Source organism: Garra rufa, chromosome 22, assembly GCF_049309525.1.
Source record: "Garra rufa chromosome 22, GarRuf1.0, whole genome shotgun sequence".
Classification (NCBI taxonomy): Eukaryota; Metazoa; Chordata; class Actinopteri; order Cypriniformes; family Cyprinidae; genus Garra; species Garra rufa.
Window position 1 is genome coordinate 839152 of NC_133382.1, and position 20051 is coordinate 859202.

The following is a 20051-nucleotide window of genomic DNA, read 5'->3' on the forward strand; positions in this document are numbered from 1 at the left end:
CACACCCCTCAGAAACTGAAGAAAATTCTAATGATTGTCTTTTGTTTTATAGGTTCTCCTCAAGTTATTTAGTTACTGTGTTAAAGTGAAAATAAACAGACAGCAGCTGGTGAAACCAGAGATGAACACACTGAATGTTATGTTGGGCACGTTGAATCTGGTAAGTAACAGACCAGAGAAATCATGAGATATAATAAGTAATATTTAAGAGAAGATTTGTAATTTGACATTGTGTTTCAGGCCTTGGTGGCAGAGCAGGAGAGCAAGGACAGTGGAGGAGCATCCATAGCAGAGCAGGTTCTTAGTATTATGGAGATCATCCTGGATGAGGCCAATGCAGAGACTGTGTCTGAAGACAAGGTCAGCTAATCATTTTGATTTATGCATTGCATTTTACAACAAATAGAAGTGAGCCAGCTCAGGCCTCTCATTTGTGTTTCTCCTCCAGGGTAACCTGCTGCTTACGGGTGATAAGGACCAGCTGGTGATGCTGCTGGATCAGATCAACACTCTGTTTGTGCGCTCCAATCCCAGTGTCCTACAGGGGCTGCTCCGCATCATCCCTTACCTGTCCTTCGGTGAACTAGAGAAGATGCACATTCTGGTCGAGCGCTTTAAACCCTGCTGCAACTTCGACAAGTATGTTTGTTCATCTCTATAATCTAGAACTCTGATGTCTCTGTAACAATAGGGACATTTTGCTGCATTAAACACTGTTTGTTTTTTTTCATACACAGGTATGATGAGGAGCACAGTGCGGATGACAAGGTCTTCCTGGACTGTTTCTGTAAAATAGCTGCTGGAATCAAGAATAATAGTAATGGCCATCAACTGAAAGACCTCATCTTACAGAAGGGCATCACCCAGAGTGCTCTGGACTATATGAAGAAACATATCCCCTGTGCTAAGAAGTATGATATCTCATAATATTTATAATATAATAATTGTAAAATAATAAAGTAAATATGGATAAAGTAAATTTTATCCATATTCCAAAATACTTTTGTAAATATTATAAATTATATTTAGATACATATTACTTATTTAAATTAAATGAAATTTCAATTAATTTGTAATTAAATGTCATAATATATATATAACATAACAATCAAAAATATTTTAATTATGTTCCTTTTTATTTATAATAAATACTGTTATATGCATTTATATATTATCTTTTATCTATATCCCAAAATACTTTTGTAGATATTGTAAATTACATTTAGATACGTTTATTTATTTAAATTAAATGGAATTTAAATTAATTTGTCATCATATGTCCATATATAGTAAGTATATTGTGTTTATTTATAATATAATATTTTAATATATTTTAATATAATGTTCATTTTTATTTATTATAAATATTGTCATGTAAATTTGTATAATAAAGTATCTATCCATATCCCAAAATATTTTTTGTAGATATTATAAATTATATTTATATTTAATTTAAATAAATGTAAATACATTTGTCATAATATAATAAGTATATTGTGTTTATTTATATATTTAAAAACATTACAATATAACAATGTAATATATTTTATAATTATGTTCATTTTTATTTATAATAAATACTGTTATATGTATTTATATTATATAATTTAGTATATTTTATCCTTATCCCAAAATAGTTTTGGTAAAAATTATTATTTATTTAGATTATATTTAATTTAAATGTATTATTATTATTTAAATTATATTTAATTGAATGTATAACTTACTGGTATAATTTATAATTAATATATTTATTTATATTTATATTTATGCTTTATATTTTTTATAACTTAAAAAGGTAATTTATTTAATTACACTGTAGATAAAACATGTATAATTTATTATTATGTAATTATAATTTATTGTAAATATATTTAATAATATATATTTTATGATTAAAATATAATTTTTATTTATATTTATATTAAGTATTTTTTATCCATTAATACATTTAGTATATACATATTTATTATCTCTATTTTTTATGTATTAGATTTTGTTTCATATTTATTAGTTTGAAAATAAATAAGTTATTCACATTTTTAGATATAAAAACATTATCCAAAATCATTACTGCTATAAAGTGATTACCTAAACTATAAATATTATTTTGCAGCCTGGATGCAGACGTTTGGAAGAAGTTCCTTGCTCGACCAGCCCTTCCATTCATCCTTCGACTGCTGCGTGGTCTAGCCACCCACCACCCCCCTACACAGGTAACACTTTTATCAGCAGTTTGAGAAGTTTTTTTTATTTCATGTAGTATCCCTATACACAGACAACAGACATGAATTAACCTATCTCTTCTTCTCTTATAGATGCTAATCGGAACAGATTCAATAACTAATTTGCACAAGCTGGAGCAGGTGTCCAGTGACGAGGGTATCGGCACTTTAGCAGAAAATCTTCTGGAGGCACTAAGGGAACATGCAGAGGTTAACCTGAAGATCGACGCTGCCCGAAGGGAGACTAGAGCAGAGAAGAAACGCATGGCAATGGCGATGAGGCAGAAAGCTCTTGGCACACTGGGAATGACAGTGAGTTGGATATGTAGATAGAAGCTTAAAGTATAAACCAGAAAAAATTGACTTTGAATTCAAATCTTTCCGTTTTGTCGCTTTGTTTCAGACCAATGAGAAGGGTCAGGTGGTGACCAAGACATCCCTGCTTAAACAGATGGAGGAGCTCATCGAAGAACCTGGGCTGACTTGCTGTATTTGTAGAGAGGGCTACAAGTTCCAGGTTTGTTTATCTATCAAGGACATTTTATTTAGCTGTGGATGTTAATGTTCAACCTCTTCAATGTCTGATCTTTGAACGTACTTTGTACCCCACAGCCTACCAAAGTTCTAGGCATCTACACATTTACAAAGCGTGTGCCCCTAGAGGAGTCAGAGAACAAACCCCGCAAGCAGCAGGGCTACAGCACTGTCTCACACTTTAACATAGTCCACTATGACTGTCACCTTGCTGCTGTCAGGTACGTGAAACTGCTGTGAATTCATCCGATACTCACCCTCAAGTTGTTCCAAAGCTGTTTGTGCCACTGAATAAAAAATGTAAAAATGTTATTGCAGCCTTTTGTCACAATTCAAACTTTTTTTTCTCCCTAGAATTACATGATACAAACTCGCAATTCTTAATTTTTTCTCATAATTGTATGATACAAAATCAAAATTCTTACTTTTGTTTCTCAGAATTGCGTGATGCAAACTAGCAATTTTGATTTTTTTTGTCTCAAAATTGTGTGATAAACTTAATTCTGACTTTTCTCAGAATTGCCTGATACAGACTCGCAATTCAGATTTTTTTCTCAAAACTGCGTGATACAAACTCGCAATTCAGACTTTTTTCTCAGAATTACGTAATACAAACTCGCAATTCTGATTTTTTTCTCAAAACTGCGTGATACAAACTCGCAATTCAGACTTTTTTTCTCAGAATTGTGATATAAACTTGCAATTCAGACATTTTTTTTCTCAGAATTGAGTCAAGTCACCTTTATTTATATAGCGCTTTCAACAATACAGAGCTATAAAAACTCACAATTCTGGCTTTTTTTCCTCAGATTTCTGATAAACACTCAGTTATAAAGTAAGAATTGTGTGATACAAACTCACAATTCTTTTTTTTTTCTCAGAATTGAAATAAACCCACAATCCTGACATTTTTTTTCTCAGAATTGAAATAAACTCACAATCCTCACATTTTTTTCTCAGAATTGAGATAAAAATGTGCAATTCTGACTTTTTTTCTCGCCAATGCGAGTTTGTATCTCGCTATTTTGACACTTCTGAGAATCTCCCAATTCTGAAACTAATCTGACCCTTTTCTCAAAATTGCATGATACAAACTTGCAATTCAGACTTTTTTTTCTCAGAATTGTGATATAAACTTGCAATTCAGACTTTTTTTTCTCAGAATTGTGATACAAACTCGCAATTCAGACTTTTTTTCTCAGAATTGTGATATAAACTTGCAGTTCAGACTTTTTTTTCTCAGAATTGTGATATAAACTTGCAATTCAGACTTTTTTTTTCTCAGAATTGAGTCAAGTCACCTTTATTTATATAGCGCTTTCAACAATACAGAGCTATAAAAACTCACAATTCTGGCTTTTTTCCTCAGATTTCTGATAAACACTCAGTTATAAAGTAAGAATTGTGTGATACAAACTCACAATTCTTTTTTTTTTTTCTCAGAATTGAAATAAACCCACAATCCTGACATTTTTTTTCTCAGAATTGAAATAAACTCACAATCCTCACATTTTTTTTTCTCAGAATTGAGATAAAAATGTGCAATTCTGACTTTTTTTCTCGCCAATGCGAGTTTGTATCTCGCTATTTTTGACACTTCTGAGAATCTCCCAATTCTGAAACAAATCTGACCCTTTTCTCAAAATTGCATGATACAAACTCGCAATTCAGACTTTTTTTCTCAGAATTGTGATATAAACTTGCAATTCAGACATTTTTTTTTCTCAGAATTGAGTCAAGTCACCTTCATTTATATAGCGCTTTCAACAATACAGAGCTATAAAAACTCACAATTCTGGCTTTTTTCCTCAGATTTCTGATAAACACTCAGTTATAAAGTAAGAATTGTGTGATACAAACTCAAAATTCTTTTTTTTTTCTCAGAATTGAAATAAACCCACAATCCTGACATTTTTTTTCTCAGAATTGAAATAACTCACAATCCTCACTTTTTTTTTTCTCAGAATTGAGATAAAAATGTGCAATTCTGACTTTTTTTCTCGCCAATGCGAGTTTGTATCTCGCTATTTTGACACTTCTGAGAATCTCCCAATTCTGAAACAAATCTGACCCTTTTCTCAAAATTGCATGATACAAACTCGCAATTCAGACTTTTTTTCTCAGAATTGTGATATAAACATGCAATTCAGACATTTTTTTTCTCAGAATTGAGTCAAGTCACCTTTATTTATATAGCGCTTTCAACAATACAGAGCTATAAAAACTCACAATTCTGGCTTTTTTCCTCAGATTTCTGATAAACACTCAGTTATAAAGTAAGAATTGTGTGATACAAACTCACAATTTTTTTTTTTTTCTCAGAATTGAAATAAACCCACAATCCTGACATTTTTTTTCTCAGAATTGAAATAACTCACAATCCTCACTTTTTTTTTTCTCAGAATTGAGATAAAAATGTGCAATTCTGACTTTTTTTCTCGCCAATGCGAGTTTGTATCTCGCTATTTTGACACTTCTGAGAATCTCCCAATTCTGAAACAAATCTGACCCTTTTCTCAAAATTGCATGATATAAACTCGCAATTCTGACATTTTTTCCCCTCACAATTAAGAGAGATAAGCTCACAATTTAGCCTTTTTTTCTCAAAATTGCCACTTTGTTTTATAATTGCTTCATTTTTGTATTGTGTACTACTTTACTTTTAATGTACAATCTTAGTTTGCTATGAAATAGCCTATTAAGCTGATGTGGCAATAAACATAAATCAAGTCTCAGAACTGCAAGTTTGCTTAGCAAATTTGATTTCATAACATGCAATTTAGAGTTTATGTCACACTTTTCTGACTTAATTTCTTAGAATTGCGAGATGTAAACTCCCAATTGCAAGAAAAAAGTCAGAATTGTGAGATAAAAAGTTGCAATTACCCGTTTTTATTTTTTATTCGGTGGCAGGCGTCCATAGTTGACGATAGCCATTGTCTTCCATAGTGTGGAAAAAAATAGAAGTCAATGGCTACCATCAACTGTAAATGATGGTGAATGAATGATGACAGATTTTTTTTTTTTCGGATGATCTATTGCTTTAAGGAAGGTTTTATAATGTCACTTGTTTCCTAATTTTCTGTCTGTCCGTCTGGATCAGGCTTGCCAGAGGGCGTGAGGAATGGGACAGTGCCGCACTACAAAATGCCAACACAAAGTGCAATGGGCTCCTACCAGTATGGGGGCCACACGTACCTGAATCTGCCTTCGCCACCTGCCTGGCAAGGTACATCATGCTTGTAGCTTGTTTAAAGCTAAGACATACCCCTGAATGTTTACAGTATTTTAAGCTTGTTTTGTACTGTTACAGGCACAACACATATCTGCAAGAGTGCACAGGGCAAAGGGAACCCACGTACCAGCTCAACATTCATGATACCAAGCTGCTTTTCCTGCGCTTTGCAATGGAGCAGTCCTTCAGCGTGGACACAGGAGGAGGAGGCCGTGAGAGCAACATCCACCTCATCCCTTACATCATTCACACCGTTCTCTACGTCCTCAACACGTACGTTTATCAAAAATCAGATTAGAATTCCAGTGCACTATGAGATTCTAAACATCATTTCTGAATTTCTCTTCAGGACAAGGGCCACGTCACGGGAGGAGAAGAATCTTCAGAGCTTCTTAGAGCAACCGTGTGAAAAGTGGGTAGAGACTTCGTACGAGGTGGATGGGCCGCACTATTTCACCATATTGGCCATGCACATCCTGCCACCCGAGCGCTGGAGTACTACACGTGTGGACTTCCTGCGTAGGCTGCTGGTCACTTCTCATGCCCGCAAAGTCTCACCAGGGGTTCATCAAAATTCAGCTTTGATCACAAAAATAAATTATATTTTAAAGTATATTAAAATAGAAAACCACTATTTTAAATCGCATTAACATTTTATAATATCACAGTTTTTATCTGTATTTTTATTAAATAAACACAGCATTGATAAGCAAAAAAGTCTCTTCTAAAAAGCATTAGAAATCTTACTGGTCCCAAACTTTTGAGCGGCAGTGTATCTAAATGATACTAAAACAACAGGATCAATTTAATGCATTCTTGCTGAATAAAAGTTATAATTTCTATAAAAAAAGAAACCCCAAATATATGTAAATGTATTTATAAAATATAAAATGTTATATTTTTATCTTTAAAAATAACATATATTTGTATGTATTTATATTATATAAAAAACGAAATGTTAGTAGACCAATGTTATTGATTTATTAATAGTATTTTCATATTGATGCGTCTAAATTGTAGTATTGAATATCTTCCTTTCTTTTGTTTCTTCACAAACAGTAAGAACAACGAAAACTTGATCATTTGAACAACAGTTTTACTGTATTTCATGTTTTGAATTGTGCATTTTGAATCTCCTTGGCAACAGAGACTGTTTGAATGTAACAATGTTTCCTCTTAATGAAACAAATCACCTTTTTTGGGGATGTTTCTTCAAACCTTTTTGGGGATGTTTATTGAACATAATAAAGTATCAAAATGCATTTATATCTATATCCAGCGATCCTAATGATCTCACAGGAAGCGATGTTTCTTAGATGTTCCAGCATATGTGTTTGAACACGTCACAGAGCGTTTGTCCCTATAGATAGCAGCTCCGCAGTGTATTTGAGGTAGGCGCGTGGGTGCTGTGACTGTCTATGTATAGATGCATTTCCAGCTCTGACATTCTCACTGAAACCTGTGCGCAAACACACACACACACACAAATGCACAGTTTTATATAACCGACAAATCCAGAGACTCTCATTTCATCATCTTCCCCAGAACAGAGAGGAAAGGAATTTGGCGTGGAGTCATTATGAGCTGAAGTGTGTGCCGCCTGTCAGTCAGGTCTGACCTGTCCATTACAGGCCCTTAAATACATGTTCAGTTGAGCTCAGCGTAATCTGACTGTATCACACAGACACGCTGCTTTAGTGGAAGTACTCTAGGAAAAATGAGAGCAAAAAATACTGCGGTTCTTTTCATATGCATAAACCTAGACATGTATGTTTCAGAATGCAGTCTGCTGCCTACCTAGATGCTATTTTTAGACGCTGTATGAGCGCTGGGATCGAAGCGGTGTGCTGTTGTTGTTCCCATGATGTTTTGGAGTGTTAATACGACAGGTTTGCGGAGGGTGTGTCGCTAGACAAGTTGAGACGCCTGTTTGATGTTGACTCTGGGTCAGTTGTTCAAGCTCTGGAGATTGTATCAGATCATGCGTTATTGCTACGGGCTCATTGAGGAAAGCTGTTGGTCTGGTTTGTCTGTTGTTGTTGTTGTGCAGGAAGGGGAATTTCATTCTCACGGTGTGTAGGAACAGGTTAAATGAAAGTATAGACAGGAAGAAAGATGGATTACTTATTGTACAAAGCAAAAAAAAAAAAATTGACTTGTTTCCAGCCAAAATAACTAAAACATTCTTAAAACAAGAAGGATTTTCTAGACGAGTAAATTCTTTTCTTGTTTTCAGTAAAAACAAGTCAAAATGAGTTTTTGCTTGAAACAAACAAAATAATCTGCCAATGGGGTAAGAAAAATAATCTTATTTCAAGCAGAAACACTTAATTTTGACTTGTTTTTTTCTAAAAACAAGACCATAATTTTTACTCGTCTAGGAAATCCTTCCTGATTTAAGAATTTTTAGATATTTGGGCTGGAAATAAGACAAAAAAAAGTAAGAAAAAGCAATGCATGTTGACCTATTTATAGTTTATTTAATGAGCTCTTTAATATCTCAAGTCTTTCTCTTAGACAGCTTTTTAGCTTTTCTTAATTGATTTTTTGTCTTGTTTCCGGCCAAAATATCTAAAAATTCTTAAATCAACTTAAATAATATTTTTTCTTGTTTTTAGAAAATGACAAGTCAAAATTAAGAGTGTTTTTGCTTGAAACAAGCAAAATAATCTGCCAATGGGGTAAGAAAAATAATTTTGTTAAATTCGTTTAATTTGCTTGTTTTAAGCAAAAACACACTTAATTTTGACTTGTGTTTTTTTTTTTTCTGAAAACATGACAATAATTTTTACTTGTCTAGAAAATCCTTCTTGATTTAAAATGTTTAGATATTTTGGCTGGAAACAAGACGAAAGTAAAATCTGGAAATCGAAGTAAGAAAAGCAGGAAGGAATTTATCAGGTTATAGTTTCCTTCCTGCTCGTCACTCAACTTATTTACATGGCTACTCCGATGCCATATTCACCCTCATTGACCACCTGTTGTTAGCGTCGGCTAACTAACCCCAGATTTCGGACAGCAGGACACAAACCCAGATGAGATATGCAAGGTATGTTCACACTCGGTATCATGATTCAATACACTTTAGGTCAATATCACACCGGACTTCTCCTTTAAAGAATCTTTGACTGAATGGTTCTTTGTGGAATCAAAAATGGTTCTTCTATGGCATCGCTTGAAGGTCAAGCACCTTTATTTTTAAGAGTGTAGTTAATAGTGAGAACTTGTCCTTAGAATAAAGTGTTACCAAAAATTCTTGCAAGGAATTTAGTGAGGAATGTGTTGAAGTTTGAGTGCCACACAAGTGAAGATTGGAGCTGTGAACAGAGCAGTACAGCTGTCCTCTCATTAGCTTTGTTTTCTGATCTTTATTCAATGCTGGATTGTTTTGTGGAGCAGGACTGTCCACCCCTGACCTTCCCAAAACAGCTGAATGTTTCACTGAAGACTCATTAGGAACACGCCCCACTCTCACACACACACACACACACACACACACACACACACACACACACACACACACACACACACACACACACACACACACATGAGAGTGGTTCCTCCCAGACGTGTGGTGGTGGTTGTGTGTTCATTCTCTCTTCCGTTGTCTATCTGCTGGACGTGCCGCACGCCGGATTCATGGGAGATGTTTTGAAGGGATGGCATGTCAGGGAACAGGTGTGTTTTGGTTTGTTGATTTGCGTTGTCTCTCACCTTTCTCTCACTCTCTGTCACTCTCAGTTTCTGCTGCTTTTCTGTGAATGAATGGTAAACTCTTTCTGTTTGTGTTGGCGTGACTAAACTTGGCTCAGGGCTGAGCTTCATAACTGGTTTTGCTTCGGGACTCAGATTTTACATCGGACATTAAACCACATAATCAAAATCAATTGTTTAATTGATACTTATGGAGTCTGATTGTATGAGCCCTTTTTTAAGTCTCTTAAAAATGAGTCTAAATATTCAACTGATGCACGTTATATAATAATGTGTAAGGCGTAATAATTATGGAAGCCCATTTCTGCCACTGAATAAAAAATGGGGGGGAAAGGTAATTGCAATCACACAATTCTGACTTTATTTCTCAAAATTGCAAGTTTACATCACACAATTCTGACTTAAATCCTCAGAATTACTACTTTAAATCTCACAATTCTGACATTATTTCTCAGAATTGCTAGTTTATATCACAATTCTGACTTTATTTCTGGCAACTGTGAGTTTATATCTGACAATTCTTTTTTCTTGAATTTGTGAGTTTATATCACACAATTCGGACTTTATTTCTCAGAACTGCGAGTTTAAATCTTACAATTCTGAAAAAAGTCAGAATTGCAAGTTTGTATAACGCAATTCTGAGAAAAAAAGTCAAAATTGTGAAATAACAAGTCGCAATAACCTTTTTATATATTTTTTTCAGTGGCGTATTTTATTTAATTCAGCAGTTTTGTGAATTGGCATATATACCTTTTATAAAAGCAATAAACAACTCAAGCCTGTGTGTTACACTGATTTAACCATGGATTATTGGATTATAGGTTAGGTCATTCTATCTATTCAATCTATCCTCCTGTGTTTCTCTGACAGTAAGGCAGAAATAAGATGAAAATTAAAATCTTGAAGCAGTTTTAACCGGTATGTCTTCTTGACAAGCGTTGCTTCTCAAAAAAAAAAAAAAAACAGTATTAGTTAATTGTGAGTTTATATCTCACAATTCTGACTTAATTTCTTGCAGTTGTGAGTTTATATCACAATTCTGAATTTTTTTCTTGCAATTGTGAGTGTATATCACACAATTCTGACTTCATTTTTCTAAATTGTGAGTTTATATCACAATTATGACTTTATTTCTCGCAATTGTGAATTTATATCTTGCAATCTGAATTCATTTCTCATAATTTTGAGTGTACATCACACAGTTCTGACTTAATTTCTCGCAATTGCGAATTTATCTTACAATTCTGAAAAAAAGGCAGAAAAATGACCTTTTTTATTATTTTTTTATTCAGTGGCGTATTTTATTTAATTCAGCAGTATTGTGAATTGGCATATATACCTTTTATAAAAGCAATAAACAACTCAAGCCTGTGTGTTACACTGATTTAACCATGGATTATTGGATTATAGGTTAGGTCATTCTATCTATTCAATCTATCCTCCTGTGTTTCTCTGACAGTAAGGCAGAAATAAGATGAAAATGAAAATCTTGACGCAGTTTTAACCGGTATGTCTTCTTGACAAGCGTTGCTTCTCAAAAAAAAAAAAACCTGTTTTATTTAGTTGTGAGTTTATATCTCACAATTCTAACTTTTTTTTCTTGCAGTTTTGAATTTACATCTTACAATTAAAAAAAAAAAAGTCAGAATTGCGAGTTTATATCTTGCAATTCTTTATTTCTTGCAATTGTGAGCTTATATCAAAATTCTGACTTCATTTCTCAGAGTTGTAAGTTTATTTCACAATTCTGACTTTGTCTCGCAATTGTGAATTTATATCTTATAATTCTGAAAAAGTCCGAATTGTGAATTTATATCATGCAATTCTGACTTCATTTCACACAATTTTGAGTGTACATCACACAGTTCTGTCTCAATTTCTCACAAATGAGAATTTATATCTTACAATTCTGAAAAATGCAGATTTGCTAGTTTATATCTTGCAGTTCTGACTTCATTTCACAGATTTGTGAGTTAATATCTTACAATTTTGACATTACTTCTCACAATTGTAAGATACAATTCTGAGAAAAAAAATGCATAATTGTGAGATAACAACCTTTTTTATTAAGTGGCCTATTTTATTTTGTTCTGCAGTATTGTGAATTGGCATATATACATTTTATAAAAGCAGTGTGTTGCACTGATTTTACCATGTATTATTGGATTATAGGTTAGGTCAGTCTATTGTTCAATCTATCTTGAAATTCTGATTTTATTTCTCATAATTGTGGGTTTATATCACATAATTCTGACTTAATTTCTCAGAAGTGCAAGTTTATGTCTCGCAATTCTGACTTTATTTTTCACAATTGTGTTTATACATAATTCTGACTTAATTTCTCGAAATTGTGAATTTATATTTTACAATTCAGAAAAAAATGCAGTTTTGCGAGTTTATATCTTGCAGTTCTGACTTAATTTCTCATATTTGTGAGTTCATATCTTGCAATTCTGACATTACTTCTTACAGTTGTGGGTTTAGATCACAATTCTGACTATTTCTCAGAAATGCAAGTTTATATCTCACAATAGTCACATTACTTAAATAATCTTACTTCTAAAAAAAAGGCAGAATAATAACCCTTTTTATTATTTTGTATTCAGTGGCCTGTATTTGATTCAGCAGGATTGTGAATTGGCATATATTCATTATATAAAAGCAGTGTGTTACACTCATTTTACCATGGATTATTGGATAATAGGTTAGGTCATTCTATTGTTCAATCTATTCTCCTGTGTTTCTTTGACAGTAAGGCAGAAATAAGCTGAAAATGAAAGTCTTGAAGCAGTTTTAACCGGTATGTCTTCTTGACAAGCGTTGCTTCTCAAAAAAAAAACTGTTTTATTTAGTTGTGAGTTTATATCTCACAATTCTAACTTTTTTTTCTTGCAGTTTTGAATTTACATCTTACAATTCTAAAAAAAAAAAAAAAAGTCAGAATTGCGAGTTTATATCTTGCAATTCTTTATTTCTTGCAATTGTGAGTTTATATCAAAATTCTGACTTCATTTCTCAGAGTTGTAAGTTTATTTCACAATTCTGACTTTTTCTCGCAATTGTGAATTTATATCTTATAATTCTGAAAAATGCAGATTTGCTAGTTTATATCTTGCAGTTCTGACTTCATTTCACAGATTTGTGAGTTAATTTCTTACAATTCTGACATTACTTCTCACAATTGTAAATTTATATCTTACAATTCTGAAAAAAAGTCAAAATTGTGAGTTTGTATCGTGCAATTCTGAGAAAAAAAAGGCATAATTGTGAGATAACAACCTTTTGTATTCAGTGGCCTGTTGTATTTGATTCAGCAGGATTGTGAATTGGCATATATTCATTATATAAAAGCAGTGTGTTACACTCATTTTACCATGGATTATTGGATAATAGGTTAGGTCATTCTATTGTTCAATCTATTCTCCTGTGTTTCTTTGACAGTAAGGCAGAAATAAGCTGAAAATGAAAGTCTTGAAGCAGTTTAAACCGGTATGTCTTCTTGACAAGCGTTGCATCTCCAGCTCTCTCTGTATCCGTGGGCTGTGAGCTGGTTATATAGCGGCTGATGTAGTTCATGTCTCTGTCAGTCTCTGTACATACAGAAGGAGCGCAGGCTGAATTTATGGCTAAGGGAACACAGAGAGATATTGAAGTGGCTCTGAGGGTGAGGTGTCATTTAAGATCTGTGGGAAATCACTTAGTGAACGGCTGAGTTTTCATGCGGAATACATAATCATCATATAGTTCTCATAAGATGTGAAGCTTGCAATTAAGTTTTTCTATTGCGGTGAGCTAGTTTGCTGGTTTCACTCAGTTTCTCTCTCTGTCTGTCTCTGTTTAGGGGGGTTAGGTCCAGATCTCGGCCCCCCTCCCTCAGTGGACGAGGCAGCGAACACGTTGATGACTCGCCTTGGCTTCCTACTTGGAGATAAAGTGAGCGAGGGGCCTCCAGGGCCGCAGTACAGCATGGAGGAGCCTGATGACGCACAGGTGGGTTATTCAGCCTCACCTCCTGCTATAAATATACACCTCCTTATGATATAGAAGACACTCAGCAAGGCCTTAAAATCAAAAGACTACTGTTTGACATTCTGACGCATTAAGGTGAGACACTGCAGGTGAATGGGGTAAAAATAACTAATAGTTATGACCTTACTTACCCAGTCGATTGATTACATTGATAATTGCAAACATTTTTTGTATTACAAGTTTTCTAAAATGTTAGGGTTAAATATGCAAATAAGCCATTATTTAATTAAATATGCACTAATTTGCATACATTTCTAGTACAAAAATCTAAACAATGGACAAACACAAAATTCTTGTTTAATTTTTTTGACATATTAGAGTCAAATGTTTTTCCAGAGGGGATTTTTAGTATCTCACTTTGTCACTCTATCATTTAGGAAACAATATATTTTTTTTACCATTTTTGGGGGAATAAAATGTGTAAAATCAAGCAAATTCTGTATGAACAAACCCCTCTGTAAAAGCCTTCAGGATATAGACAGGAACACAAATGTAAAGTGTGGTGTGTGTAAGTGCTGCTGAAGTGGAGATTTGTGGCTCAGTGTAGGAGAAAACACTCTTGGCCTTTAAAAATCTGCATTGTAATTGAAATCTATTGACACAAATAGATAAAGTGCTATAAAAGAAAGACCTAACAGTGTCTTTTGGGTGTTTTCTTTCCACTAGTCTGAGAAAACACTTTATGAAACACCAAAAAGCCCAAAATCTCAAACTTGATGACAGATGTGTTTTTGCCTGCAGTGTCTGCCCTTAAGAAAGTGAAGCTTATTCAGCACCATTTTTTGCAGATATATTTTTGTGTCATTATTTTCATGACAAATATGTTTACCCAACAATTACTGTAATGTTTCCTGATATTTACTTTTGAGTGTTTCTGTAATTCGTATTGTTCCTAGTCATGCTGTAAAATGGTAATGTTTGTAGTAATAGTGTGTCATAATGTTAGTTTTTATCAATGGCTTTGGCCCATTTTTTTTAATCAGTCTTAATGTTGTCTAAATTGATAGTGCATTTGTCACTGTTTTAGGACAATAGCATGTTTGCAAATGACTAAATGATTTAAATGTTACACTCACCCAAAACATTTAAGTCCTCAAAACCTAGTAACTGTGTCAGTAATTTGGCCAATGCCACTAAAATGATTTTGATAATTAGATCATTTTGTGTAACATACACTGAAAGAATGTAAAAATGCTCATTACAATCAACTCATTTTTGATGAATTTAGTTATTGTTCAAATCGTGTTCAAATAAATTTACATTTATTGTTTTTGTACAGTTGAGGTCAAAAGTTTACATCCCCCTTCCAGAATCTGCAAAATGTTAATTATTTTAGCAAAATTAGTGGGATCATACAAAATGCATGTTATTGTTTAGATTTAGTACTGACCTGAATAAGAGATGTTTTCATATAATAGTTGAATTTATAAGTGACCCTGTTCAAAAGTTTACATCCCCTTGATTCTTAATACTGTGTTGTTTCCTGAATGATCCACAGCTGTGTTTTTTTTTTGTCCTGAACAGTTAAACTGCTGCTGTTCTTCAGAAAAATCCTTCAGCTCCCACAAATCCTTTGGTTTTCCAGCATTTTTGTGTATCTGAACCCTTTCCAACAATGACTGTATGATTTTGAGATGCATCTTTTCACACTGAGGACAACTGAGGGACTCATATGCAACTATTACAGAAGGTTCAAACACTCACTGATGCTCCAGAAGGAAAAAACACGCATTATGAGCCGGGGGTGAAAACTTTTGTAATTTGAAAATCAGGATAAATTTAACATATTTTGACTTCTGGAAAACATGTAAGCAACCTCTGAAGGGCAGTACTAAATGAAAAAAAATATGATATTTGTGAAAAATTAGAAAAATGTACACATCTCCATTCTGTTCAAAAGTTTTCACCCCCGGCTCTTAATGCATGTTTTTTCCTTCTGGAGCATCAGTGAGTGTTTGAACCTTCTGTAATAGTTGCATATGAGTCCCTCAGTTGTCCTCAGTGTGAAAAGATGCATCTCAAAATCATACAGTCATTGTTGGAAAGGGTTCAAATACACAAAAATGCTGAAAAACCAAAGATTTTGTTTATAAAATAGATATATTTATTGATTAATTGTCATGAAAATAACACCACGATGCAAAAATTTTCCACACTTTTCACATTTAAAACTCAAAGTTCTTTGAGATAAAAAAAAAGATCTTTCCCTCCTGCAGAGAAGAGGCCACATTTGGCATTCAAATGAGTTCACCTCTAATTAGGGAATTACATTAAGACAGCCTTTTGCTATTCGTTTTGTTGATGCAGCAGTTTTCAGAATGCATTCAGCCCATTTTCCTCATGTTTGCTACAATCCTGAGCTTTTGCAACAGGAATACAGTGTTGAATAACCACAGAGAGAGTGTGTGTGTGTGTGTGTGTGTGTGTGTGTGTGTGTGTGTGTGTGTGTGTGTGTGTGTGTGTGTGTGTGTGTGTGTGTGTGTGTGGACTGTCACTCTGACCTTAAGTGGTTGTGAGTGTTTTAAGGCGAGGTGCTTTGCCTGTTGTGATGTTAGATGCTAATGGTGGGAGTGGGCAGATTAGCCGTGCCACGCTTCATTATGGCCCGCCTGGGGCCTCGGTGCCCACCTAACCCGAACCGACAGCGGCAGAGAGAGAGGACTTCCTGCTGCCAGGCTGCCCACTTCCTGAGCCGACGGAGATGAATTGGTCAACACGAGCGTGCACTGAGAGCAAAGGTTTTGTGTGCAGGGTTTAGGAGTGAGCGGCAGGATGAGTCCGTGTTCCACATTGACCAGCAGCACCGCCTCGCCTCCCGCCTGCAGTCCCTGCTCCACTCTTCCTTCTGCCGCTCCGGGACACGCCGTCACCAGCCCCTCGTCCACCCTGGAGAGCAGAGACAGCGGCATCATCGGTGAGTCACTCACACGCTCACATGCAGCTTTCGGCTTTTTCTTCTTAGCAAGGCTGCATTTGTTAAAAATATGAAATATTATTACAATTTAGAACAGCCAAACAAACCAAACAAAACTTCACCCCCGAAAATGAATCAGTCAATTAATTATTTATTTTTATGCTTTATTCAGACCTAAACATTTTTTTTACTGGCCCTTCCAATATTTTCAGTGGCTCTTGGATAATTTTTAGTGATCAGCTTTAATAATTCATATCAGGGTTAATATAAATTAAAAAAAAAATTTAAATCATAAAAAGTTGCTTGAAATAAATAAATATATGTCAATTGAAATATTATTTTAATGATGTGCCAAGAAAACATTTCTCATTTTTAACTCGATGTACTAAAATAACTAAAACTGAAATGGAAATGCTAAAATCTATATAGTATTATTTATAAAGAAACTAATAAAAATGACAAAAATATAGCGAATTTAACTAAAATTGAAATGTAAAAATAAAACTATATACGGTATGTTTTTTTAAGTATTTTAAAATGTAATATATTATAATAATATTTTGAAATAACTGTTTTCTAAGTGAATCTCTATTAAAATGTATTTTTAATCTGTGATCAAAGCTGCATTTTCAGCATAATTACTGCAGTCTTCAGTGTCACATGATGCTTCTGAAGTCATTCCAATATACTGATTTGCTGCTTAAAAACATTTTTGATTATTAGCAATGTTGACTGTATTGTCTGTATTTTCACAATTCTGTGATAAATAGAAATATATATATATATATATATATATATATATATATATATATATATAGTGCAAATATGTGACTCTGGAGCACAAATCCAGTCTTAAGTAGCATGGATATATTTGTAGCAATGGCCAAAAATACATTGTATTGGTCAAAATTATCGCTTGTTCTTTTATGCCAAAAATCTTTAGGATATTAAGTAAAGATCATGTTCTATGAAGATATTTTGTAAATTGTCTACTGTAAATATATCAAGACTTAATTTGTGATTAGTAAATGCATTGCTAAGAGCTTCATTTGGACAACTTTAAAGGCAATTTTCTCAATATTTAGATTTTTTTGCACCCTCAGATTGCAGATTTTCAAATATTTTGTATCTCAGCCAGATATTGTCCAATCCTAACAAACCATACATCGATGGAAAGCTTATTTATTCAGCTTGTAAAAAGAAATTGCAATTTCAAATAAATGAATCCGACTGGTTTTGTAGTCCAGGGTCACATATTTGAAACAGAAATAGTTTGCAACTCTATACATTTTTTACTGTTACTTTAAAAAAAAAAAAAAAAAAAGTATTTATTTAAAAAAAAAAACAGCAGTAGTGATATAAAAACAAATGTTTCATTAACATTAAATAGTTTTGCAGTTCCTACATTTTTGTAACATAGTAACATGTTTTTCTTTAATTTAACTCATCAAGTTTACTTTTTTAAAACTTATACTTGATTCAACTGACTTTTTATGTCAGCTTAATTAAATTGAGTTGAAATTACTTTTTGACAGTTTTATTAATCTTTAAATAAGGCAGCAACTGAACTTAAGTTTTTAGTTTGAAGTAGGTTTATTTTTGTACAACAAAATTCAATATGTTCCCAAAACCATTCTTAAAGAATGTGTCTTTATGTGTCACCTGGCCTGCTATTTTTCATAGAAGTAGTAGGCTTGTTATTACAGCTCATATCTACTTGAATGAGGAAACACTGAAATCTCAAAAACTGTTTAAGATTATAGATATAGTTAAAATCACGATAAAATCAGTATATTTCAAGCTGGTCCAGCTAATCCTGCCTGATCCATGTGCTAGAGTATAAATCAGATGCTTTTACTTAAATCTGGTTCTTCTGACTGAAAGTCGGGACTTCTGTTGATGTTTTATGATGCATTTAAATCCTTCTGGGACGTGTGTATTTAGAAGTTAGGATTTCAAGTGTTTTCTACAACAAAAAAAAAGTTTTTTTTATGTTTTTATTAGTGGTGGGCCGTTATCGGCGTTAACGTGCTGCGTTAACGTGAGACTCATATCGCGCGATAAAAAAAATATCGCCGTTAATCTATTCTCAAAGTTGGGTTGGGAGCTGGGTCTAAACTACGCAAGCTATGATGACTTTCACCTTGATATTTTAGCGCGGATGACGTATATCTAGTTGAATTGCAATGTAGGGGGCGAGAACGAGTCTTCAACTTCTGTGAAATGACCACATCAAATGAGACGAGCAAACATGGATGCAGTTATGAAGCCGCTTCAGGGCAGGTGCGTGCGTTGCTAGACCCTTTTTACCGGGGCACGTGCCCCAGTGAAAATCTGCTGTGCCCCAGTAAAATCTCAAGTTTGAGTTATAATTTACTTTGATAATCCCGAAATAAAGACATTAAACTATATGCAACAACTAAATTGACGCTTCTAAAAGCAACGCAGTTTATTGGAAGATGCACGCAGATAGGCTATCCATACCCGCGCGCCTGTATATTTTACTGGAACGCGCACGTCGTACAGCCTTTTGCGCAGAAGTACTTGGTTACACAAGTTTGTATAGTTAATTGTGTTGTAAATGCAATTGTCAAGCAGTTTGTAATGCATTTTGGAAACAGGAGATGAGCGCCTGGTCTAATGCGCCACCTGGCTTGAGAAACCCGTTCTCAAAGACTTACTTTTAGTCATTATTTGGGTAGCACACATATTCTGAATGCCTTCAGAAGAATTCAAATTAGCCATTTTAATCTAGATTAATCTAGATTAATTTCAAGATTTAATCTAGATTAATCTAGATTAAAAAAATTAATCTATGCCCACCACTAGTTTTTATTAAATTTATGAGTAATTGACTCATCATATATTCTATCATAAAATTTACAATGCTATTGTATTTGTACATACAACTTAGATCCAACATGTTTTCTCACTGACACTCCACCAACTTGGAAACTTTGGGCTTAAAGAAAGTTTAAATTTTTATAATTATGACTCAGTATTGACATTCACTGAGTTCAAGTCATAGATATGATCTTTCTAACATGACTTCAATGTTGTTTACTTCCAGAACAAAAATTTACAGAGTGTACTCACCCCACTTGCATCCAAAATGTTCATGTTTTTCATTCTTCAGTCGTAAAGAATTTATGTTTTTTGAGGAAAACATTTCAGGATTTCTCTCCATATAGTGGACTTCTATGGTGCCCCGAGTTTGAACTTCCAAAATGTGGTTTAAATGCAGTTTTAAAGGGCTCTAAATGATCCCAGCCAAAAAAGAAGAAAGTTATCTAGTGAAACGATTGGTTATTTTTTTTAAAAACAATTACAATTTATTTACTTTTTAACTTCAAATGCTCATCTTGTCTAGCTCTGCCTGAACTCTGTGTATTCTGGTTCA

General features: G+C 33.7%; 2 protein-coding genes across 4 annotated transcripts in view; both read left to right on the forward strand.

Moving 5' to 3' along the window:
* Window positions 1–7611, forward strand: part of LOC141298299 (E3 ubiquitin-protein ligase UBR4-like) — a 20931-nt gene extending 13320 nt beyond the window's left edge. Inside the window, exons 2-13 of the mRNA XM_073828804.1 lie at window positions 53–160; window positions 241–360; window positions 449–639; window positions 738–911; window positions 2117–2216; window positions 2319–2537; window positions 2629–2742; window positions 2838–2980; window positions 5863–5988; window positions 6073–6267; window positions 6344–6557; window positions 7540–7611. Coding sequence (XP_073684905.1) covers window positions 53–160; window positions 241–360; window positions 449–639; window positions 738–911; window positions 2117–2216; window positions 2319–2537; window positions 2629–2742; window positions 2838–2980; window positions 5863–5988; window positions 6073–6267; window positions 6344–6557; window positions 7540–7611 — 1776 coding nt within the window. The remainder of the gene's footprint in view (window positions 1–52; window positions 161–240; window positions 361–448; window positions 640–737; window positions 912–2116; window positions 2217–2318; window positions 2538–2628; window positions 2743–2837; window positions 2981–5862; window positions 5989–6072; window positions 6268–6343; window positions 6558–7539) is intronic.
* A 5943-nt stretch (window positions 7612–13554) lies between these two features.
* The window catches only part of LOC141298236 (protein TANC2-like), a 77713-nt gene continuing 71216 nt past the window's right edge, over window positions 13555–20051 (forward strand). For all 3 annotated transcript variants that reach the window (XM_073828745.1, XM_073828746.1, XM_073828747.1), the window contains exons 1-2: window positions 13555–13698; window positions 16489–16651. In XM_073828745.1, the coding sequence (XP_073684846.1) occupies window positions 13609–13698; window positions 16489–16651 (253 nt within the window). In that variant the 5' untranslated portion in view covers window positions 13555–13608. The remainder of the gene's footprint in view (window positions 13699–16488; window positions 16652–20051) is intronic.